This window comes from Orussus abietinus, unplaced genomic scaffold (genome assembly GCF_000612105.2).
Source record: "Orussus abietinus isolate OABI.00-Male unplaced genomic scaffold, Oabi_2.0 scaffold11, whole genome shotgun sequence".
NCBI classification, from domain to species: domain Eukaryota; kingdom Metazoa; phylum Arthropoda; class Insecta; order Hymenoptera; family Orussidae; genus Orussus; species Orussus abietinus.
Window position 1 is genome coordinate 771773 of NW_019396016.1, and position 21557 is coordinate 793329.

General features: G+C 47.5%; 1 protein-coding gene and 1 long non-coding RNA gene across 5 annotated transcripts; one reads left to right on the top strand and one right to left on the bottom strand.

Annotated features, from left to right (window-relative positions):
* The first annotated feature begins 13 nt into the window (after positions 1-13).
* LOC105704122 (beta-1,4-glucuronyltransferase 1) lies at positions 14-21304 on the top strand. 4 transcript variants are annotated; one of them, XM_012433074.1, is made up of 6 exons: positions 14-145; positions 15346-15872; positions 16507-16893; positions 17007-17342; positions 17443-17685; positions 17792-21304. In XM_012433074.1, exons 2-6 carry the CDS (start codon positions 15480-15482, stop codon positions 17987-17989), a joined length of 1557 nt encoding a protein of 518 aa, XP_012288497.1. In that variant the 5' UTR covers positions 14-145; positions 15346-15479; the 3' UTR covers positions 17990-21304. The 4 variants fall into 4 exon arrangements, with proteins under 4 accessions (XP_012288497.1, XP_023290426.1, XP_012288499.1 ...); XM_023434658.1 differs by having other exon boundaries at positions 16510-16893; XM_012433076.2 differs by lacking the exon at positions 14-145 and adding an exon at positions 3670-3713.
* On the bottom strand, positions 152-8604 carry LOC105704126. Its single transcript, XR_001104428.1, has 5 exons — positions 8399-8604; positions 6342-6480; positions 6022-6226; positions 3087-3233; positions 152-243 (listed from the first exon to the last, which is right to left on the bottom strand). It is a non-coding gene; the product is annotated as an uncharacterized LOC105704126 (long non-coding RNA).
* Positions 21305-21557: the final 253 nt, after the last annotated feature.

Below are 21557 nucleotides of genomic sequence, written 5' to 3' on the forward strand. Positions count from 1 at the left end.
CTGCAGCTGGCGACAGGATGTAGCCGGGAGGCTCCAAGAAAAGACCCCTCGACGATGATCGAGAGACTATTTCGCCGATAATCCCGGCGCCGGGCGAACCTCCGAGACGGGGACCTCATCTGGACGCCCGGCCAACGTCCTCCAGGTAATTGCCCACTCTATGAGAATCCTAAGACGAGTCTACCTTTAGGACCTCGGAACGACGGAACCCTGGATTGCACCCTGCACTTTCGCACGTACTCCCTGAAATACAGGAGAAGGGAGGACGATCAGTTTCACGACAGGATCCTGTTGCCTGGCGTTGAATCTGGAATAATATTATTCACCTTAAGGTGAAGTGAAACACGTCGAGAAATTTCATCGGCGTCGGTAAAAAAGATTCTTTTAAATATCTACGTTACCGGTGTTCGTATTTATATCAACAGCTGGGCCCAATTAAATTCGATATTGTGCTAAATGGCACACTCTATATGTCGTTTACGTACAATAATTATAAATAGATCGAAGTAAGACTCCAGGAATCCCCCCGGATTCATGATTTTCGATGCCCTAATTGACTGCAGAGGGCTACCCCGTGCCATCTGTGATTTCAGTGGCAACTAAATTTTCTCTCCGAGACCTCGTGTTACCATCGTTTCAGCATAGAAGCGCATAAGACACTTTTTTGCCTTTTTCCCGTTCGAATACGAGTTTCTCGATTACCAGAGTGTTCTGAATCGTTGCACAATTGTCCTGACACTTTCGGTTCCCATCTCGGAGCCTTCAATAATTGTATATCGATCGAAATATGAGAGCTGACGTCATTTCGGTTCTGGCCAAGACTGAGTCAACAATTTTTTTTTTTTTCTATCTAAACTCTAAATCTAAACTCATAGCCTTCCGACATATGGGCGAAATTCAACTATGCGTGCAGGCAATATTGGACCCAATGTCGGACGCCTTTAGGCATCTGTAGTAGGCATAGGGTTAAAAAATGTGTCTTGATCGAATTGACTGATTCAAGGGGGCTTTAATTTCTCCATAAGTACTCCTCGTTAATTATTGCGTTCGGCCGGGTAGGTAGGATCGATAGGTCGAAGGAACAGATTGTAATCGTCCCGCGAGTGGGTTCGGTCCGACGATGAGATGCCGCAAGAGAAATTGCATCGTCTGAATCGTTTGCAAAGTAACGAGCCCCGTGCAGCTCGTGCGAGTCGGCCGAGTGGAGTCCGCGAGTTTTGAAGAATCGATACCCACCCGTGGTCAAGTCGGAGATTAATTGCGGGTTTCGGGGCTCCGAGAAATCATGGAGGTAACGGGCTCGATCGAAGGGCCGACGAAAGGGGCAGAACCCGATCGGCAAGCCCGAGAACAGGGAACCGACTGCCTGAAACGCCATTTCTTGCGTTTAGAGTTCCCAGTTCATCATATCAGCCGAGTATATGACCAAGGACGAGAATACAACCAGTGATTAAATTCTCTGGGACCTTATGAGAATTTATACGAATACAAGCTTTTAAAATAATCTTTCACTCATTTTCTATGATTTTGAACAAACTATGAGGGATTACGTTGCGTGCACTCTTTTAAGCTTTTAGCTCTTTATGGTGATACGAAAGGGTCATTCTGTATATGTGCCCATAATTATGAAAGTGGTCTAAGTCAAAATTGAAAAAAAAAAAATGAGTTTATCAGTTATTTCACGCCACATTATTTCAAACGAAATTAATTCAATGTAATTTCAACAAAAAATATATGACTTGGACCACTTTCATAATTATGGGCACATATGTATGACGTTGAAATATCCTTAGGGCCTCCATAATCACGTGTCGGAGTTTCAAGTGATTCGGTGCAATTAGTTTGGAGGAAAGCTTGAAAAATATTTCGAAGGTTCATATTTGTTGAAAGACCCTTTCATATCATCTTAAGCGTCTTTTCCGAACAATGGCCGCTTTGTGGACACAGCTCTGTGTTGCGCCACTCTTTGCAACCTCGAAAAGAGTTAGGGCTTAGAAGTCCGTAATTAACGGAATTACGTTCAGTGTGCCACCGACGATAGTCAGCTGGTATATCGATACCGGACGCGGCGAATCGATAGGCTTCGCCGACCTACGACAAGGAAAAGAAATTGCGCTCGACGGAGGAGTTCCGTGTACAAATTGCGGACGGAAAGAAAAGATATTTGCACATTTTATCCTGGCCCATTTTCAAGCGTTCGCGTTTACTCGAAGCATCGCTAAATTTCTCGTTACGACTGTCAATTCTCTTTTCTGCGTGTTGACGAAAGGCGAGCCGGTCTCCTTCCGCGTTTCCATTTATGAGGAAACGGAAGAATTAGGAAAGTACGAGTCCGCACCGTTGAATATTCATTCGAGTGATTAGGACGCGCGTGGTGAAATCCATCGTGGATAATCATGTCCAGGCGATTGAGATTAATGTTAAGAAAATATTCGGTCACTTGGAAAGCCTCGGGGAAAAAACGGTGGAGGGAATATGGACGCGCGTTGCAATTCCCTGGACAGGGCGAAACGATCCGGACGAGGGGACAACTATGTCGCCGAAAGTGCGGCCGAGAGTTGCAATTCGAACGAGTTTGTCACTCCATTAATCGAGGGCCCGGATTCGGGGCGTTTTCGCGATTCGCGCGATCCCCGACTCTAAAAAGGTCGGCAGAAAAAAAATACTTCTTGTCTGGGATTTATAAAAAAAAAATCCTCTTGCAAAAATGAAATTTCACGCCCACCACGCTCCTCTGGGCATCCTTAATCACGTGCTGAAATTTCGGTGCACCCACTTCGGAGAAATGTTTAATAAACATTTTGACTTTTGATAGATATAGAACGACCCTTTCGTATTATCTGAAACGTCAAATCGTCAGGCTGTCCGCACTTCATTTGATATCCGCGAACCCTCTCCAGAGGTGCAACGTTAGTTGCTTAACCTGGTCAAATGTTTATTCATCGGCGAATCGAGTTCGCTGGGCGGTTTGTTGGAAAGGGAGGAAACGCCCGCGGCTCGCCTTTATGCGGCCAGTGCGTTGCCTCGGCCTTGGGTGGGCGCAATCGAAAGGTGAAATTTCAAATTCAAACTGAAAATAAATTCACCTGTGGACCGGAGTCTTCCCTCGCGATGCGACCCGTACACCTGTCGTCTCGGTTCCCATTTCCAGGTCACAGCCTCGTGCGATATTTCAACTCGTTACGACGTACCATCCTCCGTGGGAATTCTTCTCTAATTCAAAAGTCCCGCGTCTGTATTGACATAAAAAAAAAAGTAAGAATTAACAGTGCGATCCCAATTACGCGTTAGAAAATAATTTCCCTTGTTTGCCCTCCTCTTCGCGAATAACGAAGCTACGACATTCTGGGGGCTATTCACTCGGAAATCGATGAAAATCATTTCCTTCTTTAAGAACCTTATGTACTGAAAGTGTATGAATTATTTCTTAATTTTTTTCCTTTTTTTTTTAATTTTTTAAAATCCATGATTTCCTGAGTGAATATGTAGTTCATAGTTTCCTGAATAATAATGAGTGAAACAACTCTAGGAAATTAATACACCACGTCTGAATGAAAATCATGAAAGATGTACAACTATAGGTTTTTTTGTTTTTCTTTTTTTTTTTTAATAGGCCGGTTATGGGATGACGTCACGATGCACGGGGTTACTTCGTTCCCTTTCTCGAGAAGGAAAAGGATGGGTTCGTACGTCCGGTGGATATATCGAGGCAGGTCGGAAAATGTGAATTATTTATATCCTAAGCGACACACGTCGTATGCCCGCCCTTCCCCGACGTCCGTCGTCGACGTCGACATCGACTCGCATCGACGAGAAGCGCGGCCGTCTCTCTTTTTTCCGACTTTATGGAAGCCTTTGTCCCGGCCGTCTCTCATCGGCGTTATTCACGAGCCCCTCATGGACATATAAACGGCCATTTTGACAAATATTGCTCATGCCGATGATCGATGGCACAGGAATCGAGTGCGTTTAACAGGAGAGCCTGGTTATAAACGTCGGCTCATTAATGCCGTGCACTTGATTGCACTCGATAAGAAACCGGGATGAGCACATGAAGTATGGAGAAAATTGTCTAAAAAAAAAAAGAAATTCATTCAACCAAAGAAGATGAAATATTTTGTCCATTCTAGGAATAATTCTTTGACTGGAATAAATTGCCGCAATTCCGAAGGAACGTTGCATTCAATCTATTCCCGCCTTATCTTGGAGAAATAATTGTCCTTTAAATTAATAGAATATTTCTTTGGTTTAATGAAATTTCTTTTTCTCAGCGCAGAATGCCTAGTTAAATTCTAACTAGGTCTTGGCTTGGCGTTAACCAAGAAAAATGATCTTGAATCGCCGAGCGAGTCGTAACTAGGCCTACCTTGGCTATGGCTGGGAACTCCTAACGTGGAAGTCCTAGTTATCTGGAATTTCCCAGACAATTTTCCACATGGCCGATCGATAACTCTCGTAGTTGGGTTGAACGTTAAGGCGATATGATAGGGTCACTCTATGTATATAAAGCGTGAATGTATTGATAAAACTTTTCCCCAAACTGAGTGCACCGAACCTCCGTAATCACGTGCTGAGGTTTCAAATGATTCAATGCACGAGTACATATGGTTCAGGCGACACTTAATGTCAGCAATGTATATTTTTTTCGGTCAAGTCTTTTTTTATCTGAGTGAATGGAGGAACGGAGATATTCCGAGGAGGTGGAATCGCAAGTCGAGTTGGATTCAAATCGAGATATCCATTCTGGGAGGATTAAATCACTCCGATCCGACGTGAAAGGAGGCCGGGGAGGATCCCGATGAGGAAGTTACCGAGTTAGTCACCGGTTAATTCATTCGGCGATCCTCGGACGAGGATGACACCGACGAATCCTCGATTAATCGGCCGCTCATTGAATGCAATTCATTTTTTATCCGGCTTGCTTTATCCGCCAATTCCCCATTCCTGCGTTGTTAAATAACCCGCCGCGAGATTGTCTAATCGGGAATTGCGCATCCTCGATTGATTCACCTCTTATATCCGCGATGCAGAGCGCAGTCATTTTATACCCACGAGTATCACCGTCCGAAAATATTGCACGGTACTGCAAACCCTCGAGTCTGTAATGTTTGTACACTTCGTCTCCTAGCAACTGTTGATGCAAAGCAGGCTCACTTTCCCAACACCGCTTGAACATTTCTTTTTTTTCACGCAATGTTTATAGCGAAACATGCACCGAGAATAAACATCCATCGAACTAAACAGAGATTTCTTCGAATAGTACCAAAGGAATATTTTTTTTTTAACCAGAATAATTACTTGACTCAAATTAATCGTCATAATTCCGAAGTTGCATCCGATTTATTCCGGGTTTATTTTGAGTAAAGTAATTATTCTTTGAATTAACGCAGTATTTCTTTGGTTCATCGACATTATTTTTAGGTCTTGAAACTTGAGAAATTCCTTATTGCGGTATAAACCCAAAGAATGGTTTCTTTTTTCGAAAAATGAAATTTTCCGAGTTTTCAGACCTTTATTAGGACCTCCGTAATCACGTGTCAAAGTGTCAGATTATTCAGTGCACCCAGTTTGGAGAAATGTTGTATCGATATTTCTGACGTTGTGATATATATCGAATGACCCTTTCATATCGCCTTAAGGGTGTCAGGTGTTTCTAGGACTCGTGCACGGATTCCTAGGGCGAGCGCTACCGCATTCGGTAAAAGAGTTATTGATCCATATTAGCATTTCTGGCGAATGGAAGTACGTTACCGCACAAGGCTTCGCTCTGGATTGGTTTCAGTCGCGGCTATTGGAGGAGTAAAAAATCATAAGAGACCTTATCGCTCTAGGAGACCCTTATCACGGCGATGCGCGTTTAAGGGACGAGAAGACGAGGCGAGGAAAATATTTATAAAACTCTTCTCCAAACTGGGTGCACCGGATAATTTGAAACCTCAGCACGTGATTAGGAAGGCCCTAATGAAGAACGTGATACTCATGAAATTTCATTTGTATTAAAAAAAATAATTTTTTTTTTACTTCTCGTCACGTGACTGGAAAGTTTGACGTCGCGCTTCTCGATCCTCTTCTAATCTCTATCTCGCTGCGGCAGAGGAGCCATCGGGCCACGTGACGTCGAATTCGAAGCTCCTCGGCCATTTCCTCTGCGTCGCCCTCCCTTTTGGCACGTATTCTGGTGACGTAAGGGTCGTGGCTCGTCTCGACGGCGCCTCGCGACCTTCGGCTGCCAGAGGGAAAGGAAAAAGGAGAATCGAAACTGGTGTGGTCTCGGTGAAAGCCGGGATAACATCTCCGACTCCCCTCGGAGACGTCTGACCTGGCATTTGACGTTTGCTTACCGATCAGCTGACGTCGCGTCCGCCATCTTGGAAGACCGCGTCCGCCATCTTGGAAGATCGCGTCCTTCCGGGGACGCCGCAATGGCGGCCACGGTTCCCTCCAGGTTTCGGGACCGCGTCCTTCTTGGCTGGCGAATTACTGAAAAAGACACACGCGCCAAGTTACACACGGGGATCCGTTGTGCATTCCTAACGGAGGTCTTGACCCGAAATTAGTCCCCGAAGGCCTTTCTCGGTGTCGGCGCGAAGATGACACATCGCCGGGGATCGTGATTGCGCACTAAATGGCGCCTTTCCATTACGCGGATTACAGGATTACCCGGTTATGTGGGATCGGATTTAAGAAATACACGCCGGGTAGGAGTAACAGGCCGCGCGACTGGCAAGCCACGTACTCGAGATGACGAAAAGGCGTTCGGGAAAGAAAGAAAAAAAGGAATTCATCCTGGGTCGCATTCCGCGCGGCCATTGTTGCATTATCGTCTAGCCTGACTCACTTGGTTTCGATTTCGCGTTGCTTGGCGCTATGGAAACTTAGAGACACGCCGCTAACGTTATGCTCGATAAAAGTACGACTCCCATTCACGCACTCGTGGCGAGGACAAAAACGAGAGGCTTGAAAAAAAGCCCCCGGTTCGCGGGGCCAATTAATTCCAAGTCCACTCGGATTAATTCCACGGGTCGCTTGATCGGCGATTCGTCCTCGGAGCGTGTTTTTTGCCGGAAAAGAAAAAAATCGAGCTCGCTCCATCCGGCTCTTGCACCCGACTCAATGCATTCCGCCATAAATTATCCCCGTGAGTCATACGGTAATAATTATCGAGCAGGGGCGCAGGGTTGAGGTGACCATTTCATATCACCTTAAGGCCGACTATTGTCTGGTACCGAATCCCATGGTTCCTTATCATATACAATCAAAGGCAATCGGTTCTTGAAGAAGGAAATCGTTTTCGCTGATTTCCGAGTGAATGGCCCCTCGATTGCTGTAATTTCCACACGTGGGCACATAACGTGGGGCCACAACTTTTCACCAGGTGGTGAAATCGGAGCAATTTCGTCTCTCTCTCTCTCTTTCTCTTCCTCCACGGCGTCTTTTTACGAGGTTCGAGATTGGCGTTACCGAATATCGGTCAGGCAAGGGCAATTTTCTCGAGAGGGAAAAAAAAATAAGCGAAGAAACGAGATCGCCGAGAGGTCATCCTCGAGCCGGTTCGCAGTCCTGGAAAGACGTCCGGACGTCTGGAGGGAAACAAGATGGCGGCCCCTCGCGATTTCGCGGCTCGCTTGAAAATCGGCCCGATGTACCGTGACGAAGGGAACGAGCTCGGCGAATGGCCAATGAATATGTGTCCGGGTAGGCGGTGGAACACGAACAGGAACCCTGAACTTGGACGGTAGAATTTGTACGGCTTGATTTCCGCCGCCGAGCGCAGCTCGTTCAAGGCTGCTGCTGGAGTCGTTGAGAGACCGAGGTAACCGGTTCCGGAGCACAGCCGCGTATGCTCTCGGTGCTCTCTGTACTCCCTGTTCACTCATTCCATAGGGGAGGCCTCGACTCCTGAATTAACATACATACACATCCGCGTCCTCCGCACACATACGAGCGAGCTCATAATCGCCCCACAAGCGCCACTTAAGGTGTTACGAAAGTGTCATATTAATGTATATAAAATATTCATAAAACTTATCTCCGAACAATTTCGAACCTTAACACGTGATTATGGAAGTCCCAATGGAAGGTCTTTAACCTCGGGAAATTTTATTTTTTCGAAGAAAAATGTTATATTTTTGAGGACCAATGCAAATTTTTTTTTTTCGCGAAAAATCAAATTTCGTGAGGTTCAAATGTTTCATTGGGACCGCCATAATCGCGTGTTAACGTTTCAAATTATTCGGTGCATCCTGCTTGGAGGAAGGTTTTATAAATATTTGGACGTTTCGATATATATATAGAATGACTCCTTCATATCGCCTTAACCTCGCTACGGCAAAAAGTATTATATATCAACGTCGCGACAGGTCGGTAAAAAATCGACGCACCATAAAGCATACGTCACCTGGAGTAGCGTAGCATCTCCCTCGGTAACGTCCTCGGAGGTGATTGTAGCGATACGTCGCAACAGGTGGAGTCGTAAACCGTTGACAAAGAGTTGACTTTGGTTGCACATTCAGCCTTTTTCTTTTTCCTTTCCATTGCCTCTTAACCTTCCAATCCATCAGTAGGAGCGAAGCACACCAGCCCCGCCTCGACTTCAATGACGCGTTTGATCTTCTTATCACCCTGAGAAAAAAAGAAAAAAAAAGTGTCATTGATCCGAAAAAATATTGTGATAACGCAAATAATTATTATTTGGCCCAAATGAACTGGAATAATGTCGATGCGACGTTTCTTTCGAACGATGACGATTCATTCGAGTGAAATAATTATTCCTTGCCTTAAGGAAATATTTTTCTTATTACCCGCCGTCAGGATTTCGAGACGCGACTTCGCCGACGAGGGTTCGCTAATTTTTCTCCCCATTTCTCCTTCTCCCCCGTTATCGCCGTATCGACGCACTTTCGCCCCCTCGTCGCGCACGCAACGTGGCCCCTCTTCCTCGGCGCCCTTTTCCTCTCCTATCGGCTTTATCGGGATGACCTCGGAGGCTCGTAGGAGCGGCCTGCAATCACCGATAATATGCGTGGGCATAATCGACCCTACCGAGCGGTCTATCAAGAAACGAGGCACGTTCTGATTCATTTAACGCACCGCTCACTGGGACGTAAATCACTGTGCGTTTCGGATCTAAACTCGCGAGGGAGTATCAGGCACGAGTAGGACGATCACCATGGCGCGACTAAACTATCCGGCCTATACCTCGGGTAATCTAGGTAACCGATATCGGCGCCGCCGACTGATAAGGCTCGAGTTCGCTCCAAAGTACCTCCCGACGCTCCCAGGTCCCGGTATTCCTCGATCTACATCGGTTACCGCCCAAGATATCCCCGGATAACGAGAAGACCTGGTCGATCATGACATGAGACGCCATATTAAAATGATATGTGCCCATAATTATGAAAGTGGTCTAAGTCAAAATTAAAAAAAAAAAGAATGACTTTATCAGTTATTTCACACCACATTATTTTAAACTAAATGAATTCAATGTAATTTCGAAACAAAAAATACATGACTTAGACCACTTCCATCATTATGGGCACATATGAAAGGGTCATTCTACATATGTATACCGAAACGTCAAAATATTTATAAAACTGTCCTCCAAACTGGTGCACCGGGTAATCTAAAACACGTGATTATGGAGGCCCTGACGAAGGTCTTGAAGCTCGTGAGATTTCAATTTCGAGAGAAAAAAAAAAAAGAATTCTTTTTTCGCCCTCTGTCGCACTTTCTTCTCCAACTTTACCATCCCCCCCCGATGCCACCCAGAGCTCCCTCGAGGTGGCCCCGTGACTTTCAATTGACAGTCCGACTTGTTTGTTGACGTAGCGCAACATTGTCGTCGACGTCCAAAGGAAATGTATACGCCGCAGATAAGAAGGCGACTTAATGAGCTCGAAACGCGAGCTTCGTAAGATATGCCGCGACACGCTCCAGCCGATTGTTTAGGTATTCGAAACGACCGTTGACATCCGCGACAACCGAGCCGGGATTGCAACTTAACGTTTAATGGCTATCGTACCCCCGACGTGACGTCGATAACGCGACTAATTGCTAAACGCAATCGTCGAAAAAAAGGGGGGAGAAAAAAAAATAGGAAACATAGGTAATTCCCGTGGAATAACCGCAGCGCGGAATGGTTCCCCTTCGCCGTCGGGATCTTTCATTTCTGCACTTTCTAGGAACCGAAGTGGACCACGAATTGCCGGGTGTAAATGACAAGCTCCGTAATTTGCAAGAGGAAACGACACGCGTCGCTAAGCTGCCCTGGTGCGTTTCGCTTTCCTCCTCGCATCCTTTAATTTTCCAATCATTTCCCTGAATTTCTCGCAATCAGGGAGACGAGTGCCCCTCGATATGCGTCGACCCCTTTCCCCGAATCGCGGTTCCTGGGAGCAAGGTTAATGAGTCGTTTAAACCATCCTGTGGTTTTTGCCTGGCCGATTAATAACCGCTTTATGGTCCATAAATACTCGATGAATGACCCGGCCAGGAGTTATAGAGATTTCCTTTGATAAGGACTAATCGAATATCGTACCACTAGTGGCGAGGCTCGATAGTCCGTTTTGCCGAGGCCTCGACTTCCTTGCGGAGTCTCAGGAGATGGCACTCCTCCCCGAAGGACTCGCTTCTCCAGGAAAAGGGGATGACTAATTAAAGTAATTGCACCGCTATCGATCGAGTCGCGGGAACCGATAGCGAGCCAGGAATTATCAGATACCCGAAAGAGGGCCAACATTTCGGGCAGACTCTTATCGCTTATCCGTCAGTACCGATATCAGTAAACTTTAGTCATCTCGGGCGATTTACTGGCGAAAACTCGACGAAGCTCGACGGTAAGTGACCCATCTCCTCAATAGACAGAAAATTGTGACATAGACGTTGGGAAATGGTATTACGGAGTTAAACCACTCGCTCCCTTGTAAATCCCTGTTAATCCGCTTTTTAATCGCCCTCTTTCGATTACGTTCAATTGGGCGCGCACGCGCTTCCGCATACGACGTGCTCGGCAGTCGATACGTGTACATCCGGTCGCAATTGTACGGACAAGTCGTCGGCAAGTCGACGAGGGAATAAAATCTCACCGCGGGGGAAAAAACGAGTCGACGATAAAATCCACCTGTCGCCGATAATCCCGTCTTCGATTCGATCCTTTCGACGTTAGGACTCGATTCGTTCCTCGAGGTGTCCTGTTCCTCCCGACGACAGGTGCGGACGTCATCTTGGACGCTCTTGACCGCTTTCGTCCCTCCGAAGAAATCCCGTCTTTTTATAACGCTTATGCAGGATAAAGGATCTATGCCATCGGGGTCGTCGATCCTGCGGCGTCCTGGAGATTTCCCTCGTTTATTAATTTTTTTTCCCGGCTTAATGGCGCTTCATTAGATGCTAGAAACATTCGTATCTAGCCTTGGTTTCAGTATAAGGACTCCTTTTATAGCGCTTACGCAGGACGAAGGATCGATGCCACCGGGGTCGTCGATCCTGCGGCGTCCTGGAGATTTCCCTCGTTTATTAATTTTTTTTCCCGGCTTAATGGCGCTTCATTAGATGCTAGAAACATTCGTATCTAGCCTTGGTTTCAATATAAGGACTCCTTTTATAGCGCTTACGCAGGACGAAGGATCGATGCCACCGGGGTCGTCGATCCTGCGACGTCCTGGAGATTTCCCTCGCTTTATTAATTTTTTTCCCGGCTTAATGGCGCTTCATTAGACGCGAGGAACATTCGTATCGAGCCTCGGTCCCCAGATAAGGCGTCTTTTGATAACGCGATAACTGATAGGCGGTATTCGGGTCATCAGTCAGGTGGCGTAAGGGAGTTTCTCTCCTTCTTTCCATACCTGTCGCTTGCTCGTAGATTCATTTCTCTTTTCAGATTTTCCCTCGAATCCCTTGTGCCCGGGCACGCTCTCGCCGATTCCCTAATCATCCTTTCTGCCGCTTAATCGCCGCCGTGATACCGACAACAAAGGGGAACGCACGTCGGCCCGAGATCGCTGCATTTCCTAAACATTGACTCTTATTGTGTATATCTCGCCGGCACGCAATCGGTCGGGTTTCAAAAGCCCATAACATTAGTCATTGTCATTTTATCATCGCGACCGCCTCGGCTCGAAGATAGGCTGGAGAGCTCCTCCCGCGAAGAGAAATCCTTGCGAAATCTACGCACCTGCACTGATAACAAAAAGAAAAAACTCCTAAAACTCAAACACCGTTACTACGTAAGGTTGCAGTAAAATTAAAAAATTCGACATCTTAATGGTGAATTTAATATCAATTTAAAAGTATATTGCGAAATCAGTATAATTAGTAAAATTATACCACGTCCGAGTAACACCTCGATTATAAATGTTGTAAAATTACATATTTCTCTGAAGAGTGGTTTTGAAAAAAAAAAAATCACCGAGCACGCGTCGTTAAAATTCCTCCCGATTAATTATCTCGAGTCGTGGGCTTCTCCGCCGAGGTTAACGATCCGCGATCGATCCTTCGTTATTATCGACTTATCGAGACCTTATCAGACGATCGGCGATCGGCACGGAGTGTTTCCTCAGCATCCCCGATTACTTCCCCCGCGTGACCAATCGATCCCCCATCGATCACCTCTTTCGACCGATTTTCCTGGGGGGGATTTCGCGACTTCGACCGGCGGTCTTTCCGTTTAACGACCCTCCTCGTTGCAGGGTCTCGAAAGGTCCGGTCTACTCGGTGCGCGGAATCAGGTCGGTCGACATTCGTGACTCGTTTCTCGCTGATAAATGCCCTAGCCAGAGGCTTTTTCGACTCGGTAATGTTCGGTACTGGACGTCGATTTACAAACCGAACGGTTAATCCGAGTCGTTGCCGTTCACCCTTTTTTCCTGCATTTGAAATTTCCTCGCGAAACTCTACCGAGTTACCCGATCAGCTGATCCGCGGAAGACGGAACGTGGAGGAACGAAGCGGAACCATAAATAAAGAGCCTCGGGATTGCCGGACGGAATTAATTACCATTAATCGGTCCATCGATTACCATTCATGAAATTCGAGCGAGAGGAGAAAAAAAGTGAAGTGCGGAAAAAAGATACGGAGACTGCCTCGCTGCACTTATAACAACGACTAGAGAGTAACGATTCGCCACGTGAGTTTGGATTGTCTTTTTTATTATTATACGTTGTAATGTACACGTAGACAAGCACGTATATTACATGACGTATTGTATTTATTTTTTTTTGTCGGTGCATTTTTTGGGATCGTTTAATAGTCCACCTCAAGGCCGCGCCTGATAAGCCTCGCGCGATCGAGAAAGCGCGATCGTAAATCCCGACGAAGGTCGGCTGGGAGGAAGAGAGAAAGAGAGACTCGAGTCTCGGCTCGTAATTCGGTTAACGACGGTGGTATCCTTCGGGTCTGCTCTCGCCTTTTATGCCGGCGTTACAGTCTGCAGCGCCGCTAATAAACGGCTAAAGACCCGCCAAGTAAACACCGGAAAGATCCGAGGAGGAAACAATCGCCAGGAATTTCATTTCCGATGAAAAGTCGAGGAGATCGGTCAAACTCGGTCGAGAATCCGATTTGGACGTTCGAAATTTTCGTCCTACCTAGGACCTCCGATTATAGGTATCAAGGTGGTACGAAAGTGTCATTCTATGTATATATATGTATATATATCAAAACGTGGGAACATTTATACAACTTTTCTCTAAATTTTCACCGGAAGTCTATTAATCGGTTTTGCGATACCCGTGACTGGCATTTCTTTCCAAAGTGTTAAAGAAGGGTTGAAATTTTTACTCGAGAGGCACTGACATTCCGGACGGTTCGTCTCATTTTTTTTTTTTTTCTTAACGGCAGGAATGCTGAACTATCCGCGGTGCCGCAGTGACGTTCCCATTCTAGGTTAAATTCTCCCCGTTTCTCCGTATCGGTATCGCAGGCGGCCGCTTCCGGAGCCGCGCAAAGCCGTCGGAAGCGCGTGGGCTCTTCGATCTGAATTCCTCTCTCTTGGCGTTTCCTCCTCCCGGGCGTTTCCTCGTTGCCCGCGATGCTGTATTATTACCATCGCAGCCAATTTCCCTCCGATTAAGGCGATACGAAAGGCGGCGGGGAATTTAATCGACGTCGATGAAATAAAATTCATCGATATACTTTTCGGTAGTAACGCCATTTTGGATACTATTCCGATACTACAATGGACCGAGGGCGCCATCTGTGACATCCAGCTGCGACTAAACTATTGTTCTAAAAATTCCTATTACACGAAACCAAGAGTAAGGAATTATTTGATAAGATATTAACGTAATCAGGACCTATTTTGGGACTTCCACGTTCGCGTGGTAAAACTTGAAATGAATATATATATATAAATAGGCTGGACCTTTCGTAACACCTTTAATTATCTGGAACGTGAAATTATCCGGGCCGATCGGCGGCTAAAAAAGAATCCAGAAAAGAGGGCGAGGCTCGAGACGCCCTCGGGATCGCTTCCGATCCTCGAGGTGTCGTCGAACCCCCGTTGCATCTGCAAGATCCTGTCCTGGCCTCGGAATTAATAAATAGCACCGAGGATCCGGACGAACCGGTTCTCTCTTCGCCGATCTTTCGGCACCGGGTCGCGTTTCTCTCCGTCTCGTTCCGATTGCGCCGCCAGGGGGTGGAAGAAGGTACTAATCCCGAGCACAGACTTAAGAATATTATGGACGTAAATATTAAAATAAAATGATTGCATTTTTGCATTTTCCAATTTTTTCATTATTAAAGCACGAAATTTTCGGCAGGTCAATCGGAATTCCAATCACTTTGGGCTCTGTCCATATATTCCTTACGTCCTTAATTCCGATCGTCGCAAGCGGGACCCATGGATTTAGGGTTCGGATTTTCGGATGGCTACTCGTGGGGAGCCTCGCGTCGTCCTCGTCTAAATAAACGTCGAGATGAAGGCCGACGGGAAGGGGGGAATCCGTCCCTGGAAAATGTCACGTGCAGCCGCGGTGCGCGGCTGATAACCGCCGGAAATCCTGGAACCTGAGGAGTCGTACCTCGTAAGAGGTTTCGGGTGAAATCAAGGGTGCTCGCCACACCCGCGATTTCCAACACCTCCCGGGGATCAAGATTGCGAACGTATTTCCGCACCGATCGAGTCGATCGGCGGTATTTCCTTTTAAAAACAAAGAACGTAATCCGGAATCATTTTCAACGAGGAAGGAATTACTTCATCGAAAATCGCTATACAAAACAATATTTTAAGCCGTGAGAATAAGTTTTATGTCGTACTCATTATCGTCGTATTCATTAATTTTTTGAGGACTGATAAGGAAATTTCTATCAGGGTGAACTTTCACTAATGGTAACTTTTCTTTCCAGTCCAACGAAGACCCCGGGAGAGATGATCGTGTGGTGAGGTCGGAGCCCCAGGATCAGCGGCACGGTCCTCGCCTTGGAGGACCTCGGGCTAGGAAGCGGGGAAATCGGAGCGGAGGACCCGCGACCGGGCGAGCATGATCGGCATCGCGCGCCGCAACTGGGCGCTGCGCCTCTCGGTGGTCCTCAACGTCTGCGTGCTGCTCTACGTGTGCGCGCACTTCGGTAGCTCGGGGCCCTGGATCGAAGAGCAGCCAACCAACTGGGCGGCGCCCCTGGCCGAGGCCTTCGGAGCCTCCGAGGGCATCAACGGGACCCGGGAGAGCCCGTCGGCGGCCTCGTCGCTCCCCTCCTCGCAAGCCTCCGTGCCGGGGAAGTCCACCAAGGAGGCGAAGGAGGCCAGGCCGGTGCAAGCGACCTCCACCGGGAACGGCTCCAAGGTCGGCGCCACGGTGCCGAACCCCAGGGCCAGGCTCTCTCCGGTGACCCTCGCGGAGGCGCCGAAGGAGAGGCTCGACGCTCACGAGCCGGTAATTTCGAGATATATCATATACATATATCGCGACCCGACCTTAAGGGCGCTCACCACCTCACCACCAAAGTGAGGACAATGGCTTCCCTGCTAGACGACAATATCATCAAATTAGGTGGGAGATAATCAAAATTTAATTTCTTTCTCGGATAAGGGAGACGCAATGCGTAATGAGCGATGCTTAAAAATCAGCGGATCGCCCTGCACATATAGGACACATTCGTTACGTTTACCTCATCCGAGTGAGAAAGTGAATTTTGGTTACCTCCCACCGAATGCCATGCCACTGCCATCTAGCGGTTGAAGTCATCGTCCCCACTTAGGTGGCGAACGCCGTCAAGTTCGAGCAGGGTATGCCAGATCGTGACTTTCCCTGTACGTCGAAATACCTGGGGAGCATTTTCCGTAATTTCGAGGTATTTTCCTATCGACTTAAGGCATGCACTTTGATAGCGGGGCGGTGTATGCTGATAAGCTCGGTATAGACGTCCACCCGAGTCTCCAATTAAGGGGTTGGACCCTCTCGGGCTCTCGTAGCGGATATATCGCCTTCCAAGACCCCGACGTCGTATCCTAGGCGGCCTGTCGAATATGCAAATGCCCCGGTGACTGAGTTTCCCCCTTTCTCGCAGCAGACGGAGAACTTGACCTCGGCCCAGGAGAAACAGCCGCCGCTGAGTCTGAGAGAGGCGGTCGCTTGCAACGACAAGTCCGTGGAGCCGCGCATGGCCCAGCGAGGGGACTACTGGGTGCTCTACAACTACGTGCCGATGAGCATGTCGGTGAGATGCTGGGAGAGCGTCACGTACACTACGCACGCCGACTACACCTTCCTCGACAACCTCGAGCCGCTTCTGGAGCGGTGGCGAGCCCCGGTCTCGATCGCCATCCACGCCCCCGGGACCGATTTCCAGGCCAGCATCGACGTAATCTCCTACCTGAGGACCTGCGGGAACCCCCTGGTCTCTCAGCTGGTCACCTTCCACCTGTACTTCAGTAGCAAGCACGTGCCAAAATCGGTAGGCGGATTAGCGCGGTCTCGACGTTCCTTTCGTAATCGGTCGTCCATGGGCGAGTTTCTCGTTGTTCAGCGGTGGTTTAGCGTTAATCGATGTATCACTCGTGCCGGCAGGTTCCCTCGACGGAGAAGATCCTCGCCGAGACGTACAACTGCTCGCGGCCTGCCCCGTGGGTCAACGTGACGACCCCGAAGATGTACAAGAGCGAGAAGAAGCTCCTCTACCCCGTGAACGTCGGTCGCAACATCGCCAGGGAGTCGGCCCCCACGAGATACGTCCTGGCGAGCGACATCGAGCTCTACCCGAGCCCGGACCTCCCGCCGAAGTTCCTGGAGATGATCAGAAGGAGGGACCACCCGGCCTTCTACAGGCCGAATCCCAAAGTGTTCGTTCTGCCGATCTTCGAGGTCAACGAGAAGAGCCGGCCACCCCGTAACAAGACGCGGCTGGTAATTCCGCTGGATTTCTTTGCTTAAGTAGTTAGGAACCGTCGGGAAAAAGCGCGGACCGTTCCGACGATGACGATCCTCTTTTTCCCTGGGGATATAGGTACAGATGCTGAAGGCGGGGACGGCCATCCCGTTCCACAAGAAGCTCTGCCCCGGATGCCATAACGTGCCGCGGGAAAAAGAGTGGCAAGAAGCTCCCGAGACGGAGGGTCTGCACGTCTTCCACGTGGGTAAACGAACCGGGCCCTTCTTCCACTGGGAGCCGATATTCATCGGGACCAACGACGAGCCCCTTTACGACGAGAGGCTCAGCTGGGAGGGCATGAGCGACAAGATGATGCAGGTGAGACCCTCGATGCTTTTGGCGACATCGCGCTCCCTTTACCGTAAATCCAGCTTATCCTCATCTAATCTCTTGACCCGATTGAACCAATCTCGTTCCGCTTCAGGGTTACGCTCTCTGCGTGCTCGACTACGACTTTCTCATCCTGGACAACGCCTATCTGGTCCACCGACCCGGAATAAAGGTCTACAAGAAGGACCCCTACCGAAACATGCTGACGGCCAAGACGAACGCCCTGATCAAGAAGATCATCGTGCCGGAGCTCAAGATCCTCTACGGGTCCAGGAAGGGGTGCACGGTGTAGCCCAACGGGATCCGGGCAATTCGCGCCTAATCTCGGTGCCCGGTTCGTCTCTTGCGAGCTCCCTTGCGAAAGCCGCCTTGATCGCGACCCTCGCGACGACTCCGAAGGACCGACCGGGCACGTCGTCGTCCTCGATCGCCGAGAGCTGCCGGGAGATAATTAAGGTGGTACGAAAGGGGTCCCTATATACATCAAGACGTGAAAATATTTATTCTGGGTGCACCGGATAATTAAAAGCCTCGACACGTGATTATGCAGGTCCTAACGAAGGTCTTGAAACTCAGGGGATTTCATCTTTGTTCAAAAGAAGAATATCCCTTTTTTGGTTCATATCCGGGGAAGATACATTTTTTTTTTATTCGAAAAACGACATTTTTAGAGTTTCAAGACCTTCAGTGGGACCACTGTAATGAAGTGTTAATGGTTTTAATTATTCGGTGCATCCTGTTTGGAGAAAAGTTATCCATTTTCACGCTTTGGTACATATGTAGGACGACTCGATGATAGTATCATCGTCGAATATCTTTCGCGATGACACGGAAGTTGCGCACCAAGTGTCGCGAGAACTTTTGATAAAGCGAAACGGATCGTCGTCCGAAAGTTCCTATTTGCGACGACACGCGACGTATCATTCCGGGGATTAACGATGCGAGGGCGTTCGTCCATTTCCTCGGTTTCGTTCCAAGACGTGGGCGGTTCGTTTAACGAGCAAGACTAATTAGATTCCAAGTGAGGTCCTATCGCCGATTAGTGATGCTCGACACCGCGTGGCGGCTCATCGGCCAAGCGAATTCGGCCGGTGAGAAAAGCGTCGATAAAAGTTCTCTAAACCTCGCGAAACAGTGAGCAGTTAAAGTGATAAAAGCCGACGGTCATTAAGGTGATATGAAAGGGCCATTCCGTATACATGAAAACCTGAAAATACTAATAAAGTATATCCAAACCGGGTGCGCCGAATAATTTGAAACTAACACGTGATTATGTAGGTCCTAAGGACCATCTCAAAACTGGCGAAATTTCATTTTTCGCCGAAAAAAAGAAAGAATGTATTTACGACCCGGAGAAGAGCCAAAGGAAGAGATTTTTTTTTTTCTTTTCGAAAAATGAAATTTCCCGAGTTTCAAGACCTTCTTTAGGACTTCTGTGATCTTGTCTTAAAGTTTAAAATTATCCGGTGCGCTCAGGTTGGCGAAAAGTTTAATAAACGGTTAATTTCTCAGATGCCACTTTCACGTCCCCTTAAGAAGCGCATCCGTTCGTCGAAAGTGCAATGGGGGAAGTGCATCAAAATGAGACAATGGTGAGCGAGTGGCCGCACCGGAAAACGTCGAAAGTCAAGTGACGAACTTTAGCAAAAGAGAGAAACCCGTTCCTAATTCTTTACTACGCCGAAAGAAAAGAAAAAAAAAAAAGAAGAAGAAAATCTCCCAGCGCTTCGATTCGGCGCGACGCCACGGAGGATGCGTTTACGGTGCATTGTACAGGAACGTAAGTCAGTGATATAATTTTATTTCAAAGTTAGCCGTAGGGTTCAGCCAGTAACGGAATGTCGGCCTCTTCCGCGTCGCCCCGGATCGAGCGAAGGTTATTTTTATCGGTGGGTCTGGAGATAAACCGGAAGCCGTTCCGTTAACACCGCCAGAATACTTTGCGAACCTTCTAGGCAGAGGAATAAGTACCCGGCGTTTTGATAACCTCAGGCTACGTTAAAAACCTCGATAACATATTCCTCGACCTTCCGTTTCCTACTAAGAGTCTGAAAGTCCGATCCTACCAGGGTCCCGATTAACGTCGACCGACTGAAACGCGCGTTATTCCGCGGGGTGAAGTACGCCTCCACTATCCCGGAGAAGAGTGAACAATACTTAAGTGTCATTGAATTAAATAACGTTCTCGTGCAATTAGGACTTCACTCTTAGACACCGTACAGCCTACGTGACCCTACCAGCAAATTATAACCGACGTTGCATCGAGTCGCGGAAAAGTGCATTTTCCAGTTCAACCAAAAGAGAAGGACGTTGATATAGTGTACATAGAACGTATACATAGGGAGCGTATATACAAGTTCTGTCGAGAGCGACAAGGCGCGGCGGTGTTTTACACGGATTATATATATATATAAAAAATATATATATAAGTATAAATATAAATACATAAATAGATGTAAGTCACGCGTACACGTAAGGTGGAGACTCTAAGCTCTCGTTTCCGACCTCTTGCAGTTACTTTTTACCGGGACTGGGCGTGTTGCATTTAATGAGTGCCGTTGCGAGAGATTTGGCACGCGTTAATTATTCCAAAATTTCGAGGAAATTCCTCATTACGGATACGGCGATCATTGTCGGGTTTCATTATTGCTAGTGCGTGCCACTTGTTGTCACGAGTATTCATTAAATGGAGACGTGCCGGTTTCTGCCTTGTGCGTCCCGCAGGTGCGTGTACATGAATGCATTTTCCTTCGTATCGTTTGACTACTGATTAAGTTTATACTTTCTACGACACTACAGCGGCCGGTTCAGGGCAACTTTCCAGTCATAGATATTACTCTCGATTTCGTAGGCTATTTACCAGTGTCCGGTTTCGTTTTGTCACACCTAAGTAAGTTTTGCGTTAGAACTTCTCTACGGTACCTTCGGTACCCACCGACATTCAATACCGTACTGTACCATACCCACTGTACCTATCGAAGAGCCCGTGCGACTGGTGATCAGTGACTTTGTACACAATGCATTGATATTGACATAACGTGTGCCTTATTCGCCCTCTTGTCCGTAAAGTTACATTAGGAGGGTCATCTTTCCTTTTCCCGTTTCCGTTAATGCGTACACGACGTGAACGTGCGCAAATTCACGCGTTATATCCCTATGTACGGATGTATTTTCCACGTACGAAAAAAAATTCATTTCCCGGAAAACTTCAATTCTTTGCCGTGTAGACCCTCTGTAAACAATTGGAAGATAAATACAAAATCCCCCGGGAGCTCCGTAACTAGGTGGAGTTACGATCATGCTCGAGCAACGCTTATGGGTGTGCACGTCGTAAACCGAGGAGGATAACACATGCGAGGGTATTAAAAAACAATTACGAGTCATTACTTAAAATGGGCTAGGGTGGAAGCGTCGCGTTTTTTCAATAAACCTTGTACATAGTACGAGTCAAGATTAGCATGTACTCGTAGTCACGAGGCATAGCATTTTTCACGTATACATACACCCTCTGTACTCGTTGTATACCTACTCGTGTGCGCCAACAAGCAAGGTCCCACTGTATCGTTCGCGTATCCGACATTCAGGCGAATAAAAATGAATTTCAAGAAACGACGAAAAAGATGTCTTTCCCTGCACCCCCCTCGACCCGGGTTGGATAAGTAAAAAAAAAATAACCCTAGATAATTTACGTAATTTCTTTCAACAGTAGATTACTCGATATTTTGCTTAACAAATTTCATATCCTTAAAATAAACAAATTTGGAATGTACAGGTACCTGGAACATCGAAGCCGGACTGTATTTAATGGTTCGCCCCTACGTATACTCCGACCACTTTGAAAAAGTGAGGTTACAGTACCG

Coding starts and splice junctions, on each gene's coding strand:
- LOC105704122 (XM_012433074.1), top strand. CDS start 15,480: ATGATCGGCATCGCGCGCCGCAACTGGGCGCTGCGCCTCTCGGTGGTC. Junction 15,873..16,506: donor GGCTCGACGCTCACGAGCCG/GTAATTTCGAGA, acceptor CCTTTCTCGCAG/CAGACGGAGAACTTGACCTC. Junction 17,686..17,791: donor TGAGCGACAAGATGATGCAG/GTGAGACCCTCG, acceptor GTTCCGCTTCAG/GGTTACGCTCTCTGCGTGCT.